This window comes from Triturus cristatus, chromosome 9 (assembly GCF_964204655.1).
Source record: "Triturus cristatus chromosome 9, aTriCri1.1, whole genome shotgun sequence".
NCBI classification, from domain to species: domain Eukaryota; kingdom Metazoa; phylum Chordata; class Amphibia; order Caudata; family Salamandridae; genus Triturus; species Triturus cristatus.
The window spans coordinates 928,517,154-928,544,102 of NC_140592.1; the positions used below are offsets into that span (position 1 = coordinate 928,517,154).

Genomic DNA, 26,949 nt, shown 5'->3' on the forward strand with positions numbered 1-26,949 from the left:
TGGAAGCCCTCAAAAGATAGAACCTCTCTCTTATCTTCAGTCTACATGTTGACTACTTGTGAGTAGCCAGCCAAATGCACCTTTTCCGTGATCACCTTCTTAATCAGTGATATCAACTGACTGAAAGACTGCCTTACCCTCACCCAAGAATCAATGTTGAGCATCTTTCTGAAAGTAAAGTCCCTCAAGATCGGGTTCTTTCTAAGTACCAAAAAGATTAAACACATCCACATTTAAAAATGGCTATATGCCTTGAACCTCATTCAAGTACTCACCCATCCTATTTTTAAGAACACACATCGCTAAAACTGTTCCACAAGACTTACCTTCCACAAGTAGACTTCAGAACAACTGTTCAAGTCATGTTTTTTTCTCATCACTGACATGTTTTTTATTGTTCACACTCATTGTGACTGAGTTGTGTCGAACATCTGGTAAACTCACTTTCATGCAGGGACATTTGGGGTATCTAAGCCGCACTAAAAGTCTCTTTGGTCCAACACTGCTGTTGTGTGCACTGATCAAGTATCACTTCTATGCATAATTAGTGACACTGAGCCTTCAGTCTTACTCATGACAGTGTGAGTTAGTCCCTGCACATTGAAGGAAGTAGTATATGGCTGACTGTCATCAATTTAGCACTGGTGAGTAATGAAAGTAGCCTGTGAGCCAGGAAAGTCAGAGATGTGTTTGAATTGTGGATGTTTCACTCAGAGGGTGAACCCGCACTCGGTAGTAGTCAAGAGAGCCTGAAAAAAGCGACACTGATGCTCCTGGTGGGGCATTGTTTCTTTCAATGTAGCATTAGCTTGAAGATAAAAAAAATATTCTATACTGCCAAAGACCTCTTGCTTAACATATGAAAGCTTAATTTAGCTACAACAGTATGTGCATTCCTTAGGTGAAAGAGGTAAGAGAAGAGCAAGATGCTAGTACTGCCCCTAGTTGGGCATATGTATTATCTTTCTACCTTTCTACTTGTAGATATATTAAAGAAGAAATGCCTTTTAAACCTACCAGAGCTTTATTTGGACCCTGGGCCTCAGGTTTGTCTTACTATTGACCCCCAAATTATTGCAATTCTAATTGAGAGACACAATATAAAAACAGATTTAGGTTATTTTCTCTCTGCATCTTTCCAAATAGACTCATGCAACATCCACAGTTTTGTGTGCTGCAACAGCACAGCACATTTATTGACCTGCTGGCAGATACCTCTGTATTGCTCCTACAAATGACAAGGATGACTGAACCCACTTACCCGAATGTCTATACAACTGCATGAATAAATGTAGTTAAATCATCTTGAGGCTGCCCCTTCTGAGGTAGTTAAATTTTTAGTAAAATCTACATAGAACTTCTCAGAATGCCCACTGGCCGACCTTTTGAAGTGCAAGTATAATAGGAGCTAATATAAAACCCAAATGCCAAGAGAATCAATTGGAGATCATTCTTTTGAACATCTATTTGAAAACATTTTGCTCTTCAGTGGTATTTCATTAATTGCTGACCTTTTCAAAGGGGCCATTCTGCATGTGCAAACAACCTTCCCTAATTCAATGTTTATTACATTTGGAGATTGATAGTTGGGAAAAACAAGTGATCAGTAAGAAGAGGATTTGCAGATTAGATAAAAATTCAGCATTCCATTGAAGACCAGTCAAGCTCAGGAGAAGCTGTAACTGCAAAGATGTTTCTGAATCGTGATTATTGATGCTTGATTTTGGATTTGTTATTGCATTGATTTACCTGATAAATTATTACCTATAGTCTCACTGGTAAAGTTAGATTTGGGTGCTTAGGGTGATCCTCAAGATCATTATACAATCAGTTTATATAATAATTTTAGTAGCGATTAAGATCAGAAATAAAATGTAATTTCATCTTGGTTTGATAGTGAATGCTGTACGATACTTCTCCTGGGAAAGTTCTCCACACATACCAGCACTCAAGAAATCGAATTGATTTGGCAGGGTTTAAAAATATGATTTGGTTTTAAAAGGTTTCTTAGACAAAAAAAGCAAGAGGGAAACCGGCAGGAATGGCAAACAGTGGAGAAAATAATTAAATCTACAGACACAAGAGAGTTTTAGGTACTCATGGCCAGAAGTGTTTTTCTTTATTTCGCACCTGATCTTAACGTTCGAGATCAAGTATGGTTTTGCAATTTGTATACTTTGTACAACTCCTCTGAAGATTCAGATGCAGTGGAGGTCAAATTAAAAATAAATTAGAAGTTTAAATAAACTACATTAAGATTCAGTTGAGCAAGTAATTACAACTTTGAAAATTAGTGGAGGTCCTGGTCCAGATGGTATACAGAAAGCCAAAATAAACTAGCTTGGTGGACTATGTTTTGTTATGCCCTATTTAAAAACATTTAGACCTAGTCAGCTCCCATGATCTTCGAAGAGATTAGGTATTAAATCCATTTCCAAAAACAGAGTTAGATCTGAATCTGCAACACTTTGCTTGATCTCCCTTTCGATGGAGGAGGACATTTATTTGCAAACAATATTCTGTGTCATTTAAATGATCATGGGTTTGATTTATAGTATTAAGCCCGGAAGTCCACGGTTGCAGGGAAGGAAAATCTCTATAGATCTTTGTAGAATTCCAGAAACCATTTAACCCTGTGGATAAGGACCATTGGTGGTATATATTGCCAATGCTAGGGAATTTTCTAAGATTAATGATTGCAATTAAGCAATTCTACAAATTTATGTAGTCACTAGTTTATCTGATCTGTCCTGTAAATTTGTCAGGACCCATCCTTATTAAGAAAGGTTGTAAGCAGGGATGTATGCTGTCACTGCTGCTTTTTTGTCTGTTTTACATGATCTCCCTGATTCTTTGAGCAATATTAGTAGCTCTCCTCAAAGGGTTAAGTCAACACCTTTAACAGACATTGTTTATTTAGTTGTACTTGATAGAACCAAAATATGCTTATATCAGCTGGATTTCATATTTCAGTATGGTGTTACTAACACACTTTACATTAATACAAAGAAAAAACAATCCCTTGTTTTTATAAACTCTTGGATGCTTGGCACCTAGTTCATAAGGGGAGGAAACTGGAAACAGTTCAGAAATATAAATGCTGAGCTGTACCATTTTGAAGATGTGGAAGCCACATAGGAATGCTATGTCAAGTAATGCATTAGAGCCCCACTGAGAATTGATAAGATTTAACACACACAATATGTCAGTGCTTAATTAACAGCTCTTGATGATAAAATTGTTCCATTGCGCTTTATGGTTATCCTGTGAGTACTTTACATTCAAATTATATTTTTTATAAACTTGAAGGGAAATTGTTAAAAGCAGCGTTTAGTCATCTCCCTCATACTGTAGTCCAGGATTTTCTGTGTAGAGGTGGGATGACAATCACTTACCATTACAATGAAGGATCAATGTATTTTATTTTTCTTTATATTGTAAATGTATACTGTAAAGTACAGTAAATAGATAATTATGACAGATTGTTGCACAAAGCTGAATTTCGATTGATGATTGTTGTTTTCTGTTTTTTTAGTGTATGGTTATATAGACTGTAAACGTCTCCCACACTTGGGTTCAATAATGATTATTATTTGGTTCCTGCACATGTGGTTACAATTCTATGTAATGCATGTAGATACACTCATAATAAAACACAACCAAGTTATTTTCTGGTGCCAATATAATCTTTTTAACCTTTCTAACTTAGCAGCAAATTACAGTCTGGTGATGGATTCACAAATTGTAGCCTATTAGACAGGAACTAGCCTACGACAGCCATTAAAGGCAATCCTACCCTCCATCTGCTTTGGTCATACATGACTCCAACATTCAAGTGTTTTGCCTCCACCACATTACAACCCTAAAATTGTAAGCCAACAACTAAGTATTGTGCTTAGGTACAGTAACATTTAAACACGATGCCTCCTGCTTGATATAGCACCCCTCTATGCATCAAGGACTTTAGCCATTATACAACTTCAGGTCTGGAATAACCAACCCACAAAAGTAGCCAGTGGTTTTGGCAAGCAAAGCAGTTGCAAGCAGCAGCGGGCTCACTACAAATCCAACTCACACAGCATTTCTGAAGCGACAGAGTAAAATGTTTTAATCAGCAGCTACTCAACGGAGCTCAGAGAACAGATCCATATAGTATTTTGCAAGCCTAGCAGCACCTCAGATGATTAAACACTCTATAGCTTGTAGAATGGGATTACAATGCGGCCATTACCTTTACAATGCGGATGTCGCAACGCGATTGCCATTACCAACCATAACCTTTACCACACATAACCTTTACCACGCATTTATTGATAATGCATATGCCTTTACCATGCATGCCTTTACAACGAATATTGTTGCGTAACAACGGAATGAGTTGTTCCATCATACATCCATGTAGAATTGAATGTAAATTATGTATTAGTCACTGGGCAAGCAAGTTTGGACCATTTTGCAAAAATAATTTTGAGAAAGTGCAAACTCATAAAAATGAAATGATCATCATTTAAACTTTATTTCGGTCTTTACGACCATAAAAGTGCAAATGCATACAGTACAGGGAAGCAGGATAATAAGCATACCAAAGATCAGTAGCTACAAATCATCAAGATTCAACTTAATTAATATTAATATTCCTAAACAATGATGTAACAGTTAGAAATGGCTTGTAAAACGATTAAAAGCTGTGCCAACAAGCCCAAAAAAAGACTTTTCTTTTATAGCAAACCTGGTTTCACCAATAAACAGGGAATAATATTTTTTTTAAGTTAACTGTTCTGGTTTTTCAAAACATGCAATCATTTTTTCAAAAGTTAACTAAGCCATGCATTTGTAGAGTACAGCTGCCAATGGCACAGCTAATTGATGTTTGGTGAGACAAACAGTGCTTCGATGGACCATCACAGGTGCGAGCAAGCCATGGAAAAGAAATGTGGTTGTCGGGTTTTGGATAGATTGAGACCTAGGAGGAATGGTGCCCAGACTTGTAGGTGATAGCCGAATATTCACAAGGCAACTGTCACTGCATGCTATGTAGTAGAGAGTGGGAGAGAATGTTACCAACAAACACAGAGGACAGATAATCACTCCAAGGCTAGATGTGTAACCCCTGGCTATATGTGTAGCTGCTAGCTTGTTACAGTGGTGTGCAAATGTACATTGATAGATGCAAGGTGTTGCCCGGTACTGTGTAGAAAACAATGCCAAATTTATATCTCTATAACAACAGATTCAGAAAACATCAGAGTAGTGAAGGGTGTAACTACCTCATTAAGGTCATCTTGGCAAATGGAGGTATAGTAACTCAAGCCTTATCAACACATGTTAGTCAATTTGCAATGTGTGTTTCCAAATGTTTTAAAGACACGGGTTTGCTACTCACCCTGGTGGCGCTCGTGGTTGGAATCTTCAGAAGACAAATCATTAGCCTTAAGCTGGAGTCCAAGGAGCACTGTGGAAAACCATAATTAATGAAGGTGGATCAATATTAAAGAAAGGTGTGAGCATGCAAAGAAAATGTAGTTTGACATCTAAGTTTCTACGTGAGAAGGCTTACAACAAAAATGGTTATTACACAAGAATGTATATAGTTTATGATGCATCAACAGGATTCCACAGTGAAAATTTCCATTCGCATCTTATACATGTATTACAATAGAACCCAATTTATAAACTTTATCAATATCTACACCAAAGCTCGAGCGGTCAAGGCTTTAGGACAATGACTATCGTTCAGAGGGTCACCTCAGCAGAGGAAAGGCAACAACAGGTGGCTCTCAGACAGTGCAGCAGAAGCTCACTCTAACATTGTCCAGTTAGTGGCATACAATGGAGGACACTGAACTAGGCTCCAAAGCTTGGTAGCTCAGCGGATGAGATTGCACTATAACAACCAATGTCTCAGAGATCAACCACAGAATATGAGATAGAACCACAACTGATAGAGTATGAGCCTAGCTTCACACATAAGCTGAGTGCTTTAAAGGCAGTAATTCTATTGTAGCAGAAGCATATTGAAATATTGGATGTACAATGCTCCACACAGAACAGCATGGTGTAGGGGGTGCAGTTGAGACTATACTCAAGAAACCCACTTGGCACACCGTTGTTTTACACCTTTACACGGCATATAGTTACAATCTGCAGCACAGGCAGACTGTCATTTGCAGAGAACAACAGAGGAGGTGGCCAGTTACCAATAGAAGGTTCCCGGTCTTTCCCACACAGATGAGGGACCTTTCTTGAGTATGCCAACGCTAATATATTGTCTGTGGTTGTACAATCTGATCTAAATCCTGAATGGGTGCAGAGTAGAATGCTGTTTTCAGCTACTCAGGTTTCCAATTCGCCCAGTAAAATGCGAGCGTAGGCTTTGGCTTCGATGTCCAATAAGGCTATCAGCCGATAATGGCTGGGTTTGTTCGATCTCCCTTTTTGTGAATTGAATGTAAGATTGATCCTTGCCATGTTGGCGGAATTACTGCTGTGGAGAAGGCTTAGTTACAGAGTAGCATGAAAAGCCCTGCCCAAAAGGTTTGGGCTGATTTAAACACTCCTGCTGGTATTCCGTTGGGTCCCTGCTCTCCGTCGTTACGCATTTGTTTGATGATTTTAATTACTGCAGCTTCTGGTATTTCGAGGTCTTGCGTAACCAAGAGATTTGATGTCAGTGTGAGACACTTTGCTCGTGTTTCAGCCAGATCTCCGCTGTAGAGTCGTTTGATGTAGTTAACCCATACACTGCCTGCTACTCCATTCTCCTTGGACTGACCATGATTGCTGAGTTGGTTGATGTGCTTCCAAACTAAGGCAAAGATTATTTTCTTTGAGGAGAAGGACATTTTTTGCCATTCTGCTTCTATCTGTTTGGTTCATTGCTCCCAGCCTTTTTTTCATACGGGGCTCAGAGGGCTATGAGGTTTTGGCCCTGGGTTGAATTGTCGCCTCTCCATCTTGCCTTTAAGGGCTTTCAGAGCTTCTGCTTTCTTGCCAACATCTCCTTAGCTTTGTGGTACTGGGGGCTGGTTAATTGAGTCTGCCCACAGCGTTTATGGGCAGCCGGGGTGCACTTTAGTACCAGTTGTAAGTCAGCTAGAATGTCGGCCCAATGTTCTTGGAGTTGCTCCGAGCTTCGTGTTGAAACTAGTTGCTATCCAAGTGTTTAGTTTGGGGCCTAGGTTTGCAGATCACTTTTTTCTGTGGAGTACTTTGTTGCATTAATCTCCGTTGGTTCTCCAATTGATGTGTACTGCAGTGCATCTTTTGTGGTAAGTTGGAGGGTGGATCTGAGGGGTCTGTGATCGCTCTCTTCCCGGTCGTCAATATCAAAATCGCAGAGGTCTGGTGCTAGAAGGTCACTAAAAAAATGTAGTCAGTTGTGGAGATGTTCCTGAAAGTGGGTAGAGGAAGCCATGTTGGGTCGTGGATCTGTTTAAGCTTGTGTACGTAATGTAGACTCTGACTGTATAAAAGAGATTGCAGTATGACAACCTCTTTTGGAAATTTGTGATTATTTGATAACTTGCTAGATGGGAAGGGAGGGGTCTACTTAGTGAGTAAGACGCACCTCAAATAGAGAAAAGAAAATACTTTTCTTGAGTCCCCTCACTCACCAAAGGTTTCCCCTAGGTGACATGCTTCATCATTGGGGCCATCCCAAGCATCTACTGCTTGGGGCGTGCTGCGACTTGCGACAGTTACGTAGGAGCACTATTTAGTGAAGACTATGTGTAGTGCAGTGAGAGGGGAGTGGTGTGGGTTTACATTAAAAAATTACCTAGCTAGTGAGCGTAAATGAGTTTATTTGTGCTCCTAGTTGGTAAAGGATAAAAAGGGGGGTTAATAAAAGGGAGGAATTAGGTAATAATGTGCTAATAGTCCCTAATATTGAAAGCCAACATGATTTGAGGTTATACCCTAAACCTCTTCTTCAGGACCGCATGGGGACCAGCTCCATGTGTACCACTCCGTGCAACGACTTATAATAAGGTGATAAAGTAAAAAGTAAAAATAAACGCGCACATTAGTGTCAGCATAAATCAATTACATACGGTTAGATTTAACGCGTAGTATCTGGAGAAATACAAAAAACATACATGTTAATACGCTGCCTGCCCAACGATGTCGTGGGCAGGTGATTCATCTACGATCAATTTCAACCGTAGGTGATGGTGCTCAAGCCTGTAACTTAGAATAGGTGTAGACATCCAATGTAGTCTGGTAAAACACATATGAAAAGACATTACACTCGTGATGGGACATCCGACATAACAGACACAACATAAAACTTATATAGTGGCGTTTGGACCTACTTAGTAGTTAATTAAAATTTGCCTCCTGGTCTGCCGGGGTGGAGGAGCCTAAATAACCCTAGGAGAGAGTGGGGGTTATAAGCTTAGAGTTGGTATGGCGTTACAGCCCTGCAGAATGGACAAAAGTTGAAGTTAGTGAAAAAAAGGAAAAAGGGGCTCAAGGTTGAAAGTTAGCCCCAGGCGCAGGAGAGAGAAAACTTACTTGACTCGGCGTGCCTCCGTCAAATTGACCTATTGGATCCCATCGGCGGACCGCATCTTAGCGTGTCCTGGGTTCCAGTGGTTTAAATACTCTCTCAAGATGGCTGCTACAAAGGAAGCGCTACGCACGGCCCAGCTCTTCTCTTCCAAGAGGCAGTGACTAAGCATTTTCTAACAATCTCAGAGAGTATTTAAACCACTGAAACCCAGGACACACTAAGATGCGGTCCGCCGATGGGATCCAATAGGTCAATTTGACGGAGGCAAGCAGAGTCAAGTAAGTTTTCTCTCTCCTGCGCCTGGGGCTAACTTGCAACCTTGAGCCCCTTTTTCCTTTTTTTCACTAATTTGAACTTTTGTCCATTCTGCAGGGCTGTAACGCCATACCAACTCTAAGCTTTATAACCCCCACTCTCTCCTAGGGTTATTTAGGCTCCTCCACCCCGGCAGACCATGAGGCAAATTTTGATTAACTACTAAGTAGGTCCAAATGCCACTATATATGTTCTATGTTGTGTCTGTTATGTCGGATGTCCCATCACGAGTGTAATGTCTTTTCATATGTGTTTTACCAGACTACATTGGATGTCTACACCTATTCTAAGTTACAGGCATGAGCACCATCACCTACGGTTGAAATTGATCTTAGATGAATCACCTGCCCACGATATCGTTGGGCAGGTAGCGTATTAACATGTATGTTTTTTGTATTTCTCCAGATACTACGCGTTCAATCTAACCGTATGTAATTGATTTACGCTGACACTAATGTGCGCGTTTATTTTTCCTTTTTACTTTATCACCTTATTATAGGTCTTTGCACGGAGTGGTACTCATGGGGCTGGTCCCCATGCGGTCCTGAAGAAGAGGTTTAGGGGATAACCTCGTAACATGTTGGCTTTCAATATTAGGGACTATTAACACATTATTACCTAATTGCTCCCTTTTATTAACCCCCCTTTTTATCCTTTACCAACTAGGAGCACGAATAAACTCATTTACGCTCACTAGCTAGGTAATTTTTAATTTAAACCCACACCACTCCCTTCTCACTGCACTACACATAGTCTTCACTAAATAGTGCTCCTACGTAACTGTCGCAAGTCGCAGCACGCCCCAAGCAGTAGATGCTTGGGATGGCCCCAATGATGAAGCATGTCACCTAGGGGAAACCTTTGGTGAGTGAGGGGACTCAAGAAAAGTATTTTTTTCTTCTCTATTTGAGGTTCTCTGATCCCTGATGTTGGATCTTTTTTTGCGTTATTAGTACCTAGGAGGACAAACCTAGCCATATCCCCCTCTCCTCATTTCGATATTTGATAACTTGCCCAGCAATCTGTTGTTGAAGTCCCCATCTATGATTGGATTGTGATGTGGATATTTGACAAGGAGGTCACCGATGAAGCCTGTCAGGTCATCTAGAGCCTGGTTCTTCTGGTGCAATACAGGATTGACATAGCAGTTAACAAGAAGCAGTCAAAGAAGCTGATATTTTGTTTTTGTTTCATTGATGTATAAAGCTTATATTCCAGGTGAAGGAATTGGAATTACTGTGACTTCCATCCTTTGGGTGTGTTTGGTGAAAGTGGCGAGACCTCCGGTTGGTCACACAAATATGTTGCGCCTGATGGCCTGGGTATGTATTTCAAAATACCCTGTTAGTATTGTAGCATTCATGGCCCAAGTCTCCTGCAGGCAAATTATGTCAGTGTTGTGAAGGTACTCAAGTACTGGGATTTCTTTAGCATGTTTATGAATGCCTACCACATTCCAGGAGATATTTATGACTGTCTATCTTAAGTTATGAAAGAGGTTATTTTTGAAACACTGTCCTAGAGGCATCATAAACCTTTTGCTGTTTCCCAATATCCAACAAAGTATCCAAAAACCTGAAACCTCGTAGGGTTCCCCTCCAGGCTTCACACATTTCTTAATCATTCACTACTGAATTTCCAGGCCAACCCGAACACCAACAGCACTTTGTGCATAATGTTTACTCATTATTCATCACAGAAAATAACCTCCTGGATTCATCAGGCTCTGATTAGGTTTTACCTATTCCTCTTGGCTTTATAATTCTCCATGTCAACCAAACCAGTTGACCAGGAAGTAGTAATGCAATCATTTTCTGTAGAAACTGTATGGTCTCCATTCTCCCTACCGGACTTTTCACCTGTGCCGAAATTCTTCTATGCTCCATTTCTTTATCCCATAGCTTGTTGCCCAATGTAGCCCTCTGTCATCAGCTCACTTGAAACCATGTGACTTTCTGCTCCTTCCTGAGCTACTATATCACTCCTTATATGATTAGCACCTCTAAGTTCATTTTCCTTCAATCTAAATTTGATCCGAATTTCAGGCCTGAGAACCCTTCCAATACTTTCTTAAAGATCTACTCTACCCTCTGCATTTCAGAGAGAGATACCACCTCCACACTGCCCATCAACTATTGGATCCCATCTTTACGCTCTTATCTTTACCTGGACTGACAACTGCCTCATTCTTTTTAAGGTTTTACGGTCATTGAAAAGATGTAGAGAATTTTACACAGAGAGGCTGTGCAATAAGCCATGCACGTAACACTTTAGTGGGGTAAAGTTAGTAATAAATCAAGGTAGTGCATGGACCTAGAAGCCCAGCCCCCTTCATCTCCCTCACGAGAAAAAATCCATGAACAATAGCAAATTCAAATGGCCTAGCAACACAATTTTGTTAACATATAATGAGCTCAGTTCAAAACGACTCAGCATAATTATTTGACACAATGCCTAGACTCCATCAAGTTTGATCAGAAGAGATTAATTTATTCATCTTCTACTTTTTATTCATTTAAAAAAAAACATTTTAATTCAAATGTAGCTAAATTGTGGTGCTGGGCCATTTGAATTTGTCATTGAAAAATTGTGTTTTGCCCCTCCCGGTCTGCCCATCTGTACACGCCCCTCCATCCTGCCCAGGGTGTGAGAGTTTTAGAATCTAAGCCCTGCATCAGCACTGCTGCCTTGGCCTCCTAGATCTGTCTGCCACCTCTGATACTTTATCCCACTCTCTTCTACTCTCTCAACTCTTGGTGTTTGGTATCCACAATCAAGCCCTGTCTTGACTCGTCCCTTTTCTTACTGTTTGGATGCAGGCTAACCATCTCCAACCCCCCTTTTGTTCTAAGTTCAGATCCAATTTTTACAGTGTGTCTCAGGGCTCCTCACCGAGCCTGATGTTGTTTAATTTTTAGGTATTCCACCTTGCTAAGAAAATAAACTTGTTTGGTTTTAGGCTCTTGTCATACATAGATGATACCCATATTCGGCTTAGGCCAGATAGTGACACCCAACATTGTCAAGAAAACCTCGATGCCTGCATGTCAGAGGCGTCTTTAAGGATAAAAACGAATTGGCGGAAACTGAACCTGGACAAGACTGGGGTCTTGATTGTTCGACGCCACCATTCCTCCTGATCTTGGCCTCAACCCTTCAACTACAAGTTTGGAAACCTTTTTGACTCCGCCTTACCGTTTGGTCTCCCTATTTTTTGCTACTTGTTTTTTCTGCCTACCTCTGTTGAAAAAACGTTACTTTACTCCCTTTTGAATTTAGAAAAAACATAGTTCAAGTTGTTATCATTTCTCACGTTATTATGGCAATTCAGTCTATTGTGGTCTCCTGCAATATTCTCTCTCTCAACTTTAGACTGCCAATACTCTTCAGTCTGCCTTATCTTTAGCCTTCCTTGCCACTCATCGATGTCTCATCTTCCGGTCAAACTCCATTGTCTTCCTATTTCTCAGCGATCTATTGTAAAAGCACTTTCTCTTTACCATAGCACCGAACACTCTAGTCTACAGGCTCCTCAATCTTCAGGAAAGCTTCATCCCTTTAGGCCCTCTCACCTTCTTTATTCAGCTTGTCTCAACCAACTAGTTATCCCTTAGGTGCTTCCAGACTAGGCTCATGCACTTCTATTTAGCTTCTAAACATTGGACTCTTCTTCCCCTTTCCGTACACAATCAAAACAACTTTTTGGCCATCTGTAAGCCTCTACAACCTTTCTTTTAACCTCCTAATGTAGTCTTATTTAATTCCCATGTTTCTGCTTTCATTCATCTCCTTCCTTCTTGCAGTCTACCACCAGAACACCTTGTTAAGTATTTGGACGCTTCACAAAACATCAACATCATCATCATCATCATACTTATCACGGAAGCTGAAGTGAGATTAATGGTAAACAACGTTTACCCCGAATCTTTTTCCCCACATGGAATCACAACGCGGTCGTTACAACGACCGCGTTGTGATTCCACATACCATTACTCCGCAAGTCGGAACAATGACTTGCGGAGTGGGGGGGGGGGGAGGTGTTGGATTTAAAATCCAACACCTTTCCTATTGTCCGCACAGACTGGAGTTGGAATAGTAAATTATACTATTCCAAAATCCAGCGCCCCCCCTCCGCAAGTCGTTGTTCTGACTTGCGGAGTAATGGTATGTGGAACCACAACGCGGTCGTTGTAACGACCGCGTTGTGATTCCCTGCAGGGAAAAAGACTGTGAGATTAATATTTGTCTGTATTTTAAATGAAACACCCTGTGGTGCAAGAGCAGATTGCTCACATGCCCCAGGTCCAATAAATAATGTAATGACTAAATGTCTTTGGGCGCATGCCAGCAGACCTGACCAATACCAGGCTTTATTCTTATTATCACTATACATTCACTTGATGGAAGGATTAGTGCTTAAAAGAAGCACACAAGGGCTTAGGAAGTTACATATCTCTCAACTCTCATTGCAGGTGAAACGTCAAGGTACAGAAAAAGGTAAGCTACCACAAGGCACGTGGACTTCTTAAACAAATAAACACATTCATCCTCATATGGTAACTATATGGAGCTGCAAATCCTTTTATCACGCTATTTAAATATCTGTATGAATGCAGAAGATGATATGTGTTAACAGAATGTGTGAATGGCATAATACTGTTGGATAAATGAAACAGAGACCCAAAGGCATGGGCATCAATTAGGGCCAACCAGGGGTAGCATCTGCCACCTCTGGCTTGAATTATGGCATTCCTTGCTCTTGTTGGATGCTGGGGTGATTAAGGCAGTGGCCATGTTTACTTTATGCAGTTTCCACTCCTTGCCCTTACCCTAGCCTCATAGGAGTTAAGTCAGAGGCTATGACTAGGACAAGTGTTTAACCCACGGTTTCATTGGGGAGGTTAAATGATGTGTGATTTCATTTCCTATATCTCTGCTATTTTGGTTATTTCAACATCCAAGCCAAGAAGTAAATAGCAAATCATAGCTTGTCATGGAGAGCAGTGAAAGCAGAGTGGAGGCTCAGCAGCGAATGGTTGGAGATTTACGTCTGTGAACGGCGGGAGTAAATCAGTTTTCAGAAGGAACACTCCCAAAGTTGTTGGGGGTGTGGGGGAGGGGCTTCTAAGCAGAAACAAACATTTTCCCAATAGAAAAACAAAGATAAAGAAGTGCAAAGGCACTTCAATAAGACAATAAGGCATGCAGAATATTCAGAATATTTACACCTGTGAATAACTCCTGGGAAATGGCAGCGGCTGCGGTTTCCCAGGGGTAATCCTGAAATACTTTGAGAATTACAAAAAAAATAGACATTTTGTGAAAACATAGTTAAAAGAATAGGAGAATAAATTGTAAACTATTTTTGGGAATCCACCAGCTACTTATTTTTAGCATAAAGGAAAAGAAGCTGCTGCCTAATTTGCATGGGAAATGAGGTGCACAACATGTTATGCATATTCATTGTGATAGGATCACAATATTTCCAAACATCAATCTTGCTACACAATGCTATCACTTGTTACCAATGAGCGAAAAGAGAGATCAATTTCTGAAATGGTTTGCATCTTTCATCTGTAAGCAGATATGTAATTTAAATATCTGCATTTCCTGAACTAAAAAGCGGTTTATAATTCTATTCATATTTCGTACCATAAAATAGGAGATGACTTGCGTGTCACTTAGATTTGCATATTTCAGATTTCTAGCTGACAAAAAACATGTTCTTGCGACATTTGCCCAGTTCTCAAAGGCGCAGTGACAAGGTTGACATGTTACAGAGTCCAATCTGAATGCTGAAATATTTTGGAGGCCTGTTGACAAGATTATGGAATAATCTCCTAAAAGGTGATGATGTAAGAATAGCCAGGCTGATTAATTTGTATAGACTTTTGTATACTTTCAGAGTCTTTAATACTTCATTGTGATGCCCCAAGTGCAACATCCTGTGCTCTTTGCATCACTAAAACCATTCTACACTTCATTGAAGAGCTATAACCAGGGTAAAACCAATCTTGTGATGCTTGTTGTCAGCTTCAAGGGGACCTGGACTGGCAGCTCAACTGGACTGTTCCCATTGGAGCAGGGTCAAAACTTATTTCCACATGACTGGGTTCAAACTTAGATGGTAAATAGTGCAAAATAAAGATGGACTGGGATGCAGGCCACATAATTACCAGTGGCTGAGATTAATTCAAGCATTCCACCCATCAATTTATTGTATAGTAAAATGTTTGCAGAGTCACAAACAATGAACACATTTGTGATTATCGAGAAGTGCATAGCTCTCTTCATCCACATCTGCTCTACTGCATAAAAGGTGACAGAGTATTTAGTTCTTAATTTAAACAATATTAAGTGCTGGGGCCCAAGGAGAAGCCAATAGCTGACACTCATGAATGGCAGGATTGCCAAATACCAAGGCTGTGTCGTCCTGAGTCCACCTCAGACACTTTTCTTCTTCAGCCCTACACCTCAGGCCCCTGTATTTCACTCTTGCAGGTTCTTTTTCTATTGCTGCTTTTGCTCTTTGTCACTCTTTTTCCATATTTTTCTTCCTCCTCTTTCCTTCCTTTTGTTTTTTCTCTCTCTTGCTCTAGGTCAAAGTCTTATTTGCCCTGAGCAACCCAATTTTTTGACGGATATTGGTGGTAACTGACTCTGACAGCCGCCTTTGCTCTGCTAACCAGGTCCAGGGCTCCGATTTAAAAGGTATATGGTAATTAGATGTAATTACAATTGGCACTGACAACCTACCTGTAAGTCCCTACCATATGGTAGGGCATGTAGGTTTAGAGGCCCAGCCGCTTTGAGCCACTTACGTGTGCACTGCTGTGTTGCCTGCTGTCATTTTAAAATTCAGCCCTGCTTGGAAAGCTGCTTTTGAATTGAAATTACATGCAGATTCAACTTTGCATTTAAAGGTACTACCAAAGTATTAAACTACCATCTTTTACATATGTCACCTCTGAGGTCTACCCCAGGAGCCCCCGGGGTATGTTGCCATGTGAAAATAAGCAGAGAGATTTTAAAAGAAGCTTTAAATGCCCTGGTGAGGGAAAAACAACCAATTTCGCTTTACCCCCATTGTAGCCCTTTTTAGGTCTCGCCTAGAGATGCAGCACAAATGTGCTGCCATCGCTTTGCAAGGCATGCAGTATACACTGTAGTGTGGAAGCTTCATGGAAGCTCCACCCACTCTCTGCCCATTGGCTTTTGTCTTAAATGCTGCCTTCCGATTGGTTTGAGACTTGTTAGTCCCTCCTCAGTCATCATTTGTATCCTTCCACGGCTACTGGCCCCTTTACTCCTAACACTATTTTCTTTTAGGTCTCGCCTAGCGATGCAGCACGAATGCGCTGCCATCGCTTTGCGAGGCATGCAGTATACAATGTAGTGTGGAAGCTTCGTGGAAGCTCTGCCCACTCTCTGCCCATTGGCTTTTGTCTTAAATGCTGCCTTCCTATTGGTTTAAGGCTTGTTAGTCCCTCCTCAGTCATCATTTGTATCCTTCCACGGCTACTGGCCACTTTACTCCTATCACTATTTTCTTCCCTCTCTCCCCCCCCAGAGCCCCGCCCCCTCCCTGTCTGACTTCTCGCCCCCCCTCTCGTTCGTGTCTTTTTGTGTCTTCAATGCAATAGGACTCGTGTAAACCACAACCTGCTTTGTTTACGTTCAGCGCGCCATGCGCGCTTTCACTTTCTAAGCAGCCGTACAATCGAGCCGGTGCTGTTTGTGTCTTCAATACAATAGAACTCGTGTAAATCATGATGTGCTTTGATTATGTTTAGCGTGCCATGCCACTGGTCCGACTCCCTGTCGCTATCTCAAGCCGTGGGGGAGGCTGGCCAGTTATCGATGAAGAAGGAGCTTGGAGGGCAGCCCATTGTTTAGCACCTTTGCCACCGCACCCCGCCATTGCAGGCAAAGGACGCCCCTGCTGAGAGACCGGAGGCAAAAGAGGCAACCTCCGAACAATCCGCCAGTGCCGCCAGTCCGTTAAGGCAGCCGTGACCCAAAACGCATGCTCCGAAAATCCTCACATGTTTAGTAACTCGAGGACTGGCTGCTGGAGAGGTTAGAATGGTGGATTCACTTGGACGCAATCTTGCCCTGCATATTATACCTCAGAGTAAAGTTGATTGATTGATTGAAACATAGACTAGGAATATAATGGAATTGAGAAATATGAAAGATAAAATACCAGTAACAACATCCATTGATGTGCTGCGAATTGACTTTTCAATCGCACATCGGCAGCAGTTTTGCTCCCTGTTATCTTTGATATGCTTATGTTGCTATGTCTGTGCCCTGGGATCTCTCCATATCACCAATCATTTTTACTTCTGGAACCCCAATTTTGCGAATCAACAACATCTGAAATGTTTTTTCATTCTTGATGATGTCTCCCTGCCTACAGAACAAGTTGGCTTCCTTGCAAGGGCAAGGTGTTTGAAAACAGCACAAGGCCAGATGATTGTAGAGGGCCCCCTTAAAGTCCATGGGGGCGAGGGGTCGAGGCTAAGATTTTGTTACCCCACTGACGCATTGGTGTAACTTGGAACAGCATGCATGCTGTGTTCATCGTACTATATTCCTCTGTGGTGTCACCCAACACAGAATTGACGGCAGAAGATTTATGCGCATATTTGAGTTAGCAATTATTCTGTGACTTAATAACACACTCAGCAAAGACCTCCATGTGCAATATTTAGCGGTATAAGCTCGCAATTACCGCATCACTCATAACAAGCTGCTTAGATTTCAGAATGCTTGGGGTGCTGTACAGTACAGAGCTACCAGTGCAAGTTTTAAATCTGAAGTTTGTAGAATGGGTTCCATGACCCCACTGTGCAAAATGTAAGAGCATTTGCAGGTTAGAACATTATTTAAACTGCACAATTTCTCATATGGCTTGGAGTTCAAGCCGCTCATGCATATAGATGACTTATATCTATACAAACAGAAAACTCTGGAGGTGTTAAACCCAGACCTAATGTTGTTGCTGGTGCTTGTTCAACCTTGACATTCCAGTGAAGGTTAACCCGATCACAAACTATAACAAGTTTCGCAGATCATATTTGTTTCGCAGATCATATTTTAAGTTTCTAGAGTACAGAACACGCTTCTGTTTCAGTCTAGCTATTGCTCATGATCAGTTTCATACCACACTGTTCTTTACCTCCACATTCCTCTGCTGCTCCACGTCCCTTACAAAGCAATACAAGCATTTGCAAAGCTAGCTGGTCTGACTTATGCTTATGCATATTGGTTTTTGTAAAACTTTATTGTTTGGGACTAACAGTTACCTTAACCCCTTTCCATGGCGCCCCACTGAGAGCAAATGCTCTTTTCATCCGTTTATAGCAGTTTTGTAAGGCTAAATGAGAAGCGTTAATATAACACCCAGGATAATGTGCTGCAAGGCTTAATACTTTTAAAATCCTAAAGGCGAGACTGTTGCATTGCAAATGCTTGTTTTCTATAGGCTAACATGGGAATACTTCAATAAAGAATAGCTGTTGATAGGAGTGAGCTAAAATAGTACTTCAAGGACTTAAAAGAATTGTAATGATAAATCCAACAATTTGTCACTGTTGAATTCGTCATAACTCAAAACAAAAATATGTTATGAAACTTTCTTTCCTGTGAGCCAAAATCAAGCCTTTTAGCAGCCTCTCCTGATTGCAGTCTTGCCAGGCTTAGCCAAACTGCTTTGATGAGGTGACAAGTAGGCTGCATAGAGACAGAAGTTATTTGGGGGGGGGAGATCTACTGCTACACAGAACAGGCCAGAAGGGGGGCTGGGTAATCAAACTGGGCTTCATAGACAGCAGGAAAGTATGGAATGCCAGACAGATTACCCCCTCTTCCTGTACCCCCCCCCCCAGCCAAAAGGGACCCCCAGGAACGGAATTTAAAGAAGGTCAGGCTGGGGAAGTGTTAACGGAAATGAGCCACACCAGTAGGTTGACTTAGCCAGGTCTTCACTCCATGGAGAAAGATTTTCCATTTTGAATTTAAAAGGGCAGTGTTTTGTGGGACAAGAATATGCCACACTTTGGAAGAAGCCGTCATGCTTTTGGGTGCCACCCTGTCCCCCATTGGACAGGGAGGTCCCCTTACTTTTCGCCGCAGCACATTGTATGAATATGTGAGAACAGCATAGCAATTCAGATCTGCTGCCTGAAACTACAAGAAGGATGACTGCCCTGCTGGAACCCTGGCCTGCACCAAGAGGCCTACACTCTGAAGGACTGCGTCTGCTGCGCACTAAGGAACTGCAGCCCTAAGGACGTTGCCTTGCTTCAAAAAGAGGAGTGGGATTCCTGATAGCAGCAAGTTAAAGAGCTCCACCTGCATCATCTCCAGCAAGAAGAAACCAGCTGATTGCCTGCAGCTGACCTTTAAAGGATTTGGCCAGGTGCATTGTGGGAACTGTAGTCCCAACTTCCGAGGAGCAACTCAGAGACTCTGGAAGCTTGAATTTCATTTTTGGACACTTTCAACTCCCAAAAGGAGCTTCAGGAAGTGCCTCCTGAAGTTTGGAAAACCTTTGTGAAAAAGCTCCATAAGGTGACCAACCCGAAGTGGAGAGTCAAGCCGACTACCTTGCACTGCGACCTGGCCTGGATTTAAAGTTCACCCCACTGAAAGTTCCAGGGCTCAAGACTTCCAGGAGCCGCTATGAATTGACCTGCTGGAGTGGGTCAATTGACCCTGAGAGAAAATCCTCCAAAAAAGTTTCTAAGTGTGAATGTAACATATTGACCGAGGTCTCCCCCTTAGTGTATCCGACCAGTGCTCCATAACGGTTGGTCTCAAACTTTAACTTTGTCCCAGTCAAGCACGACCAGATGTCCCAATTTAGCACTATTGGTTTTAAGCACTAGAAAGTGTTTATTCTTTAAAATGTCATATCTCCATTTCCCTACATTGGTTATTTGTCATTTTGTTGTCATTATAAAAATAAAAAAAATCATATTTTTATAAATGGTGTGCTGTGTCTTACTTTTTTAATGTATTGGTGTTTTTAAAAGCTTTACACATCTGTCTCCTAAGTAAAGCCTACCTGCTCGTTGCCAGCTACCAGGAGTTGAGCAAGGGAATAATTTATTGAGACCTTGTCTGGACCTTATATTGCATTAGTGGCCTTGTTGCTAGTGGTAGGTGTACACTTACCCCTATTACTAATCCACCTTCAAAACACTGATGAAGAAAAGTAAGCATCAGTCCCAAAAATGAGTGCCAGTGGGCCCCACCTGTAAACTCTGTCTCACTTTAGACACTGAGTGCATTACAGAGGCAGATTCACAAAGATACAGACCAGAAATGCTACCACACAGTGCATCCTGCCATCTAATAATAATTATAATAATAGTAAAAATAGTTATAATAATAATAATAATAATAAGAAGAAGAAGAAGAAGAAATACTACTACTACTACTACTAATAATAATGTTTTAGCCCTATTTCCTCTGATTTCAGTGCAAATTATGTAAAATCCTAATTTAACCGTAGACATCACCATAACAAGTTGATCTCTGTTTCTATTTCCATTTCATGTGGGTGGACAATGGAGTCTGAAACACCACTAGGTGTATGGATTACATGCCATAAATAAGAACGATCTCACTTTAAAATGTATTTCCATGGATACTCACAGTTCTTGGAGTGAAAACAAGGAGAGAAAGGACCAATCTTAATAGGATGGTGATTGTTCCCAAAACATGATCTCCAAGTGTACAAAAGATGTATTTATTTGGGCTTGCTTCACATAGCCCCAAATAGCAAAATCAGAAATCTGATCCCTGAGGGGCACTTCTACATAGTATGCAAATGTCTATCTTTAACGTTAGAGAGTCACAAAGAATCCTAGGAGTAATCCGGGAAATCTACAGTTTTAAATTTTTAGGGGTACTATACCGCACAAAATGTACGTATGCTGCCTTGCCACCTGATGCAAATTTCAAAATAGTACATTGAGGTTTTAAGATACCATAGAACATGCAACTTTTCTTTCCGATTGAAAGAGATTTTTCCCAACTAGGGAATCCTTTCCCACACAATCCCAGGAAATATGAAGTTTACTCACCTTTCCCAGTTACAAAAGCAATTTATAGACTGAAATGTGCATGTGTTTGGAGGGTGGGAAGTTATGTTCAATTGGTATGTGACTATTCACAAACTTGAGATAATTGTGAATGTGCCATTTCTGACATACCTCTAATACTGCTACATTTGTAAACTTTCCAGCATAAAATTGTATATTCCACATGTTAAGTACTGTTTTGTACATGTAAGCCCAAGTTTCATTCATACTGACTTCCACAAGATTGTAGAAAGATACACCATTATGACAATGATTACAAGAAAAGTGGAGTTACAAATACAAAAACCCTCAATATGAGTTGAGAACTGACTTCTGATTCGAGGCACACATGAGCTTGCACAGGCAAATGAATTGGTAGTTAAGTGATAATTATCATACCACCTAAATGTCCTCCTCATAGATTCTAGCAGGTCAAAGTCCCCAAAATATATCAACAGAAAAGCCCCTAAAAAGGTAAAACATGCAGAATTTGGCACGTTAAATACCGACTCTGTATGTTATGCCTCATTTTCAGGTTGAAACCCCAGAATAGGAGGTATCAACCACAGCTGGCAAATACCTCACACCTCTGGATAATGCATTTACCTAAACAGCTCTTTTAAAGTAAGGAGCCATCAAAAAGATGTATACTTTTAACTCAATACACTACTGAAAAGAACACGTTGAACAAATGTAAGCACTGCACCTGTTGTGGACTAGTACTAAGCGCATACTTTAAAGACCTAGAACGAGGGAGCATTTTGTTTACGGACCATTTTGCATTATACTAACAGTGAATAATATTCTGTAATTCACTATTAGTGTCATAAAATATGGAAGGCACTTAACTGGAACGAGACAGTTGGTGACAGCTGTGGTAAGTAAACATGGTTTTAAATGGATGTTATTAGTGTGGGATTGAAGATAAAAGTAGGTTTATGTGAGAGAGAGCATGTGTATGTGTGAGCTTATGTCTGTATGTGTAAGCATCTATGTATGAGTAAAACTGAGTGAGAATCAGTGACAGGTAGTGAGTTAAATTTTTTGAGACTAAGGTGCAGATTTACTATCCTTTAACACAAGGCAATGCTGCACCGCCTTGCGTCGTAGGGAAAGAGAAAAAATGCGCCATAGCTACTAAGAAATGGTGTATTTTTTTCTCCCACTTTGCACTGATGCACTTTTGGTAGCCAGGCCCAATGCACACACCATTGCACCATAGTACAAGGGCGTGGGCGTTCTCTAAAGGATACAGTTCATACTGGAACAAGTCCCTTCTAGTACAAAAAAACCACTTTAAGGCGTTTCCCTCTTTGCGTATGTGCTATAAAGCAGTGAACATGCAAAGTTACAAAAACGAGGAGCAGTAAAAGATTTTGGTGTGATGCAAACACAGTGCAAGCGTTAGTAAACCTGGGCCTTAAGTGTCAGTGAGTGTGAATAAGTATGAATGAGATTAAGAGTGAATGCAAGTGCATGATTGAGAACGAATGAGAATAAGTGCAAGGGGGTGTAAAAGTGTGAGTGTGATGTAAGGGTCATGTGGTCTGCATTGCTGGAAACAATCAGGGTCATATGATGGCACTTCCGCTGTCCCTGGCATTTTGATGTATCAACAACACATGTATCACATACCTTTAGAGGCAAAACACTTGGCAGCTTTGTAAAGAATGTCTGGAATTGATTACAAATGGTAGTCCAAAGATTGCTTGGCATGTCCATGGGAAGAGCTTCCATAAAAGTAGCTATGTTTTCCAAGCACCGCAACATGGCGCCACCTGCTGGTAAGTTCTTTTTGTTATTCAGACCCTAAGAAAAAAGCAAAATAATCCCGCATTTTTAAGCAATGTTATTAATATTTATAACTTGTTGTTATATTATGCACAATACCACACTTTTGCTATTTCTAAATGCTTAAGAAACTGGTGCTACTATTAGCCCGTTTAAGATACTCGATTTACCTTCAAAGGATGGAACGCGGAGGTTTCATCTTGGAAATCGAACTTGTGATCGGTGACTGTTCAACTCACTAAGCCATTCTGTTGACTGTTGTACACTCATGGCTCAAACACAAAGGGTAGATAGCATTGTACCCTCCCTATGAGTTATACTGAACTTAAAGACATAACTATCAAAGCATTAAAATGCACTTAGCATCCTATGTCAGTGTGGGACTGTGATAATGATATGCCTGTCATCAATTGTCGGCAAGAGGTGTATTAACATCCATGTCTAGATTGCTCATCATGAACAAAATCTAAAACATCTTTCCTATAAGAGATGGTATATTTTAACCAGCATTAGAACATTGGAATGTTGAGAGCTCCATTGTAGGAAGTGGAGTGCGCCGGGCTTCTACTGGCTGGTAGAAGCCCAGAGAGCAACATTCCAATGTCATTTTAATTTCAAACTGTTGCTGTGAACAAAGGCCTCTCGGAGCCCTTAGGACCGTATTTTGCTGCTGTTTTTATTTCTTTCTATAAAACATGGCTAGCTGTTCACGTTACATAGTTATCAAAGTTAAAAAATATGTAAAGTTGTAGACGACTAAGTTTTGCAATTTTGCATGCCCCAAAATTTAAATATTCATAATTATGAGTGAAATAAATGGCAAATATTGTGCCTCGGTGTGCAGTTCCAAATGGCAGAAATGGGAATTTATGTAACTTTCTTAAAAATGAGATGACTATTGTTAATATTATATGTGGTTGTGGGGAAATATCCCCATGGTCTTACCTGGAAGACAATATAAGGACAAAAGAGTGCCCCTGACAATGTGAATGGGGAAAAGCGAACCAGGGGAAAAAACAATCAAACTGAAGCAAACAACCGCTTCTGCATAAGATGTGTCCTATCAAAACAAAAACAAAAAACAGCCACATCCTCACAACTGGAGTCAGTCATACCCACTCGTACTTAAAGGACACATACAGACAAAACATTATTCAAAAATTACACTCATACTCCAGTGCAATATCAATTGGCCAACATCCTATTGGCATCAATAAATATAAATGTAGAGTGATTTAAATTGAACTGGTCTGACTTATGACTTAAAATATTTTGAGATATTAATGCTTTAAATTTTACGGAGAAGCAGTGTTTTGCTTAAATTTGATTGGTTTTTTCTACCTGGCAGACTTCATACATGTAAAAAGACACAATTGCGACTTTACATCTTTTGCAAACGGTATTCCCCAGTAATTGGGCATATGGTCCCAGAGTAAAATCGGGATATGGTGCTACCGATAGCCCTGGTACCAGTAATACTGAGTGTAGCATTAACAACACTTAAATTCAACAAGTCACTCATAATGCGGGCTCAGGGCCTGCTAGAGCTCAAATGTTCTCATCTCTTCAGCTCATCCTACCTCCAGCAGTTGACTCAGGGCAGCGATGGAGCTCAGCTCACTGAAATCCATGAGAGAGCTGGCTAATGTCCGTAAAAAACTTCCATCTGGAAAGGAAAGCACCAGCGTCAGCTAGAGTTCCGTATGGGGTGCGGTGATGCTCGCAAGAAGCTCATCTTGGGACAGCACATTACCTTTGATATTGCTCTGAAACAGCTGCGTAAGGATTCCATTGGGAGCCAGCTGATGGAAAATACAGCGGAGAAACTGTTTTGCCACACCTGCAGCATTGCCAGGAATCATCATGCTTAATTAGAAAGAAAATAACATGGAGTGATTGTTAATAAAAGAACACCAAATGGGTAACTCATTTGGATCCTAGACCATTTGGAAAATTACATGCTTAAACATGTGGATGCTGCGCACATATTGCAAATATACATACAAATAAATACATGTGGTGTTGTTTTTATGTGGTTTAAACAGAGCTTCATTTAAATACATCTGGGCAGTAATACAGATTCAACATTACCTACTTTTTCTGAATGCTCCAATTTCATTAACATTCTAATAACTGTCTTTTGATCATAAAAATGTGGAATTATTAAATAATTAATATTTTCACTTCTTATGAAGCAGATAGGATAAGAATTGCTCGTGATTGGTGAGACCCACACTTTCTTCACAGGGTTTTGGCATAGTTGAATGAACAAAATTCCTGAATAAAACATATATAGTTAGCAATAAATTAAATATTGTCATCAAAATCATAATTTGCCTAATAAGATTGAGATTTGAAGCTACTTGGAGGCTGTAACGATGAATGCTTGAGGGGCATCTAGCACACTGATCGGTGCCTCTTTAGTCCTTTTCAAACAGCACATGTTGCGATACAAGGAGCAGAACATTAGGATGTACAAGTATCTCCAATTAAAGTCATTGGCGTCTTTTGTTTGCTTTCTTGAAAGCAACAACATCAACAAGGAAAGGAATCATTTACACCAGTGACACACACTTAAGTACAGAAGGTCCCTTCCCCACTATCAACCTAAGACCAACACTGCCCACCTCAACCCCTTCTTTATCATCATCCATGCTAGGACAGTCACCAACAAGATAACGGCTGTAAGCAAAGTCCATAACTATCACAATCTCAAAATTAATGGGATCACTCAAATTTGTCTGGCCCCCAGAAATGTTGCCATCTTAGAAGCTCCAGCTCCTCCTGACTAAGCAACAGAACAACTGAGGCTAGTGTCATCATTCATTCCTGATGTGTCGGAGCCTAACAATATCCAGTCCAAGGCCTCCATTTATTTGAGCAAGGCACCATGAAACATAAGCTAAAAGGTACATTGTCATATTTTCATAAAAGCAATTCCTTGCTTGCAAGGCAGTCACCCCACCTTTGCCCCAGACCCAATCGAGCGACTCAATAAAATACAATCCTTTGGCTAAAACACCAAATACTACATTGCCTCAATACCATAGACACCTTGGCGACCAGTACTACATTGTCCATGTTACCAGCCACACATACATCAAAAGTCACACATTTGATTTCATCCTCACCCTCAAACTGTATATCACCAAAATCAAGATAACTCTGATCATTTGATTCTATAATTTTCTAATTACCTTTGACCTACCCTTCAAAAAGTTTTCCCAGAGCACAAACAACTATTCATCATCTGCAGACTTTGGTACAGTATAGAAGGAACCTTTCTCAAAATCTACAAAATACTTACTGCACAAGACCCTATGAAAACAGCTGAAGATCACCTTTGTGTTAATATCATCCAAGTTGGCAAAGCTATAGACACTATCACACAAGTAAACAAAAGAATAGGTAAGCAAGACAACAACATGAACAATAACATCTAAAACCGAAAAAATCACTGGCATCAAAATAAACTTTTGACAATTTAAGCACAACAAAAGAAAGCAAGACACCCACAAAAAACAGACAACCCTGCTGCATCTAGCAATGCAGCCTAAAACGCAATACAAGTGCCAAGAAATTCACTACAGTCAAGCCATAGAACACCAAACATCCTCTCTAAAAACTTCCTAAGTGCTCTGCAACAATTTTAACCATTTCATGCCCATCAGTAAAGATTTTGGCTGAGAACATTTCCGATTCTTGGTATAGATTCCCACCAATCAAGGTCCACTTTCCACCTTGGCCTTCATTAACTGTGGTGCTTCAGGGTGCATTATGGATCAGAGAATCCATGAAAGACGTGGTATAGCAAAAAAGGGAAATAGATATTCCAGAAGCCATTGAAGGAATAGAGAGGAAACCTTTCATCTCCTGGGAAATTTGCTGTGATATCGCTTATTTAGGAATGGTTTTGAATAATAGACATTTTGAGACCATTTAATTGGACCTCAATGAAACTCCAACTTTTCACATTGTGCTTGGTACACCTTAACTACAAAAACATAACCCTTCTGTTCATTGGCAAAAGCAAATCATCAACCTTTCCTCACAAGAGCAGTCTTCCTCAGAAGGGATTAGAGTGTACACTTTCCTTAATTTGTTGTACAGCACAGAAGGAATCACTTCAGATATCAGAGGCACATTAGGATTTTTAAGATGGTTTCTATAAAAGATGGCGCAGATCAACTGTGCCCCACATTGTCTGTATGGCTCCTCTATTGATTAAATCTCATG

General features: G+C 40.6%; 1 protein-coding gene across 1 annotated transcript in view; it reads right to left on the reverse strand.

Moving 5' to 3' along the window:
• Positions 1–26,949, reverse strand: part of UNC79 (unc-79 subunit of NALCN channel complex) — a 628,882-nt gene that overhangs the window by 138,984 nt on the left and 462,949 nt on the right. The window contains exons 39-42 of the mRNA XM_085626482.1: positions 24,467–24,579; positions 24,294–24,379; positions 22,558–22,731; positions 5,384–5,452 (exon numbers count right to left, since the gene is read on the reverse strand). Of these exons, the coding sequence (XP_085482608.1) occupies positions 5,384–5,452; positions 22,558–22,731; positions 24,294–24,379; positions 24,467–24,579 (442 nt within the window). The remainder of the gene's footprint in view (positions 1–5,383; positions 5,453–22,557; positions 22,732–24,293; positions 24,380–24,466; positions 24,580–26,949) is intronic.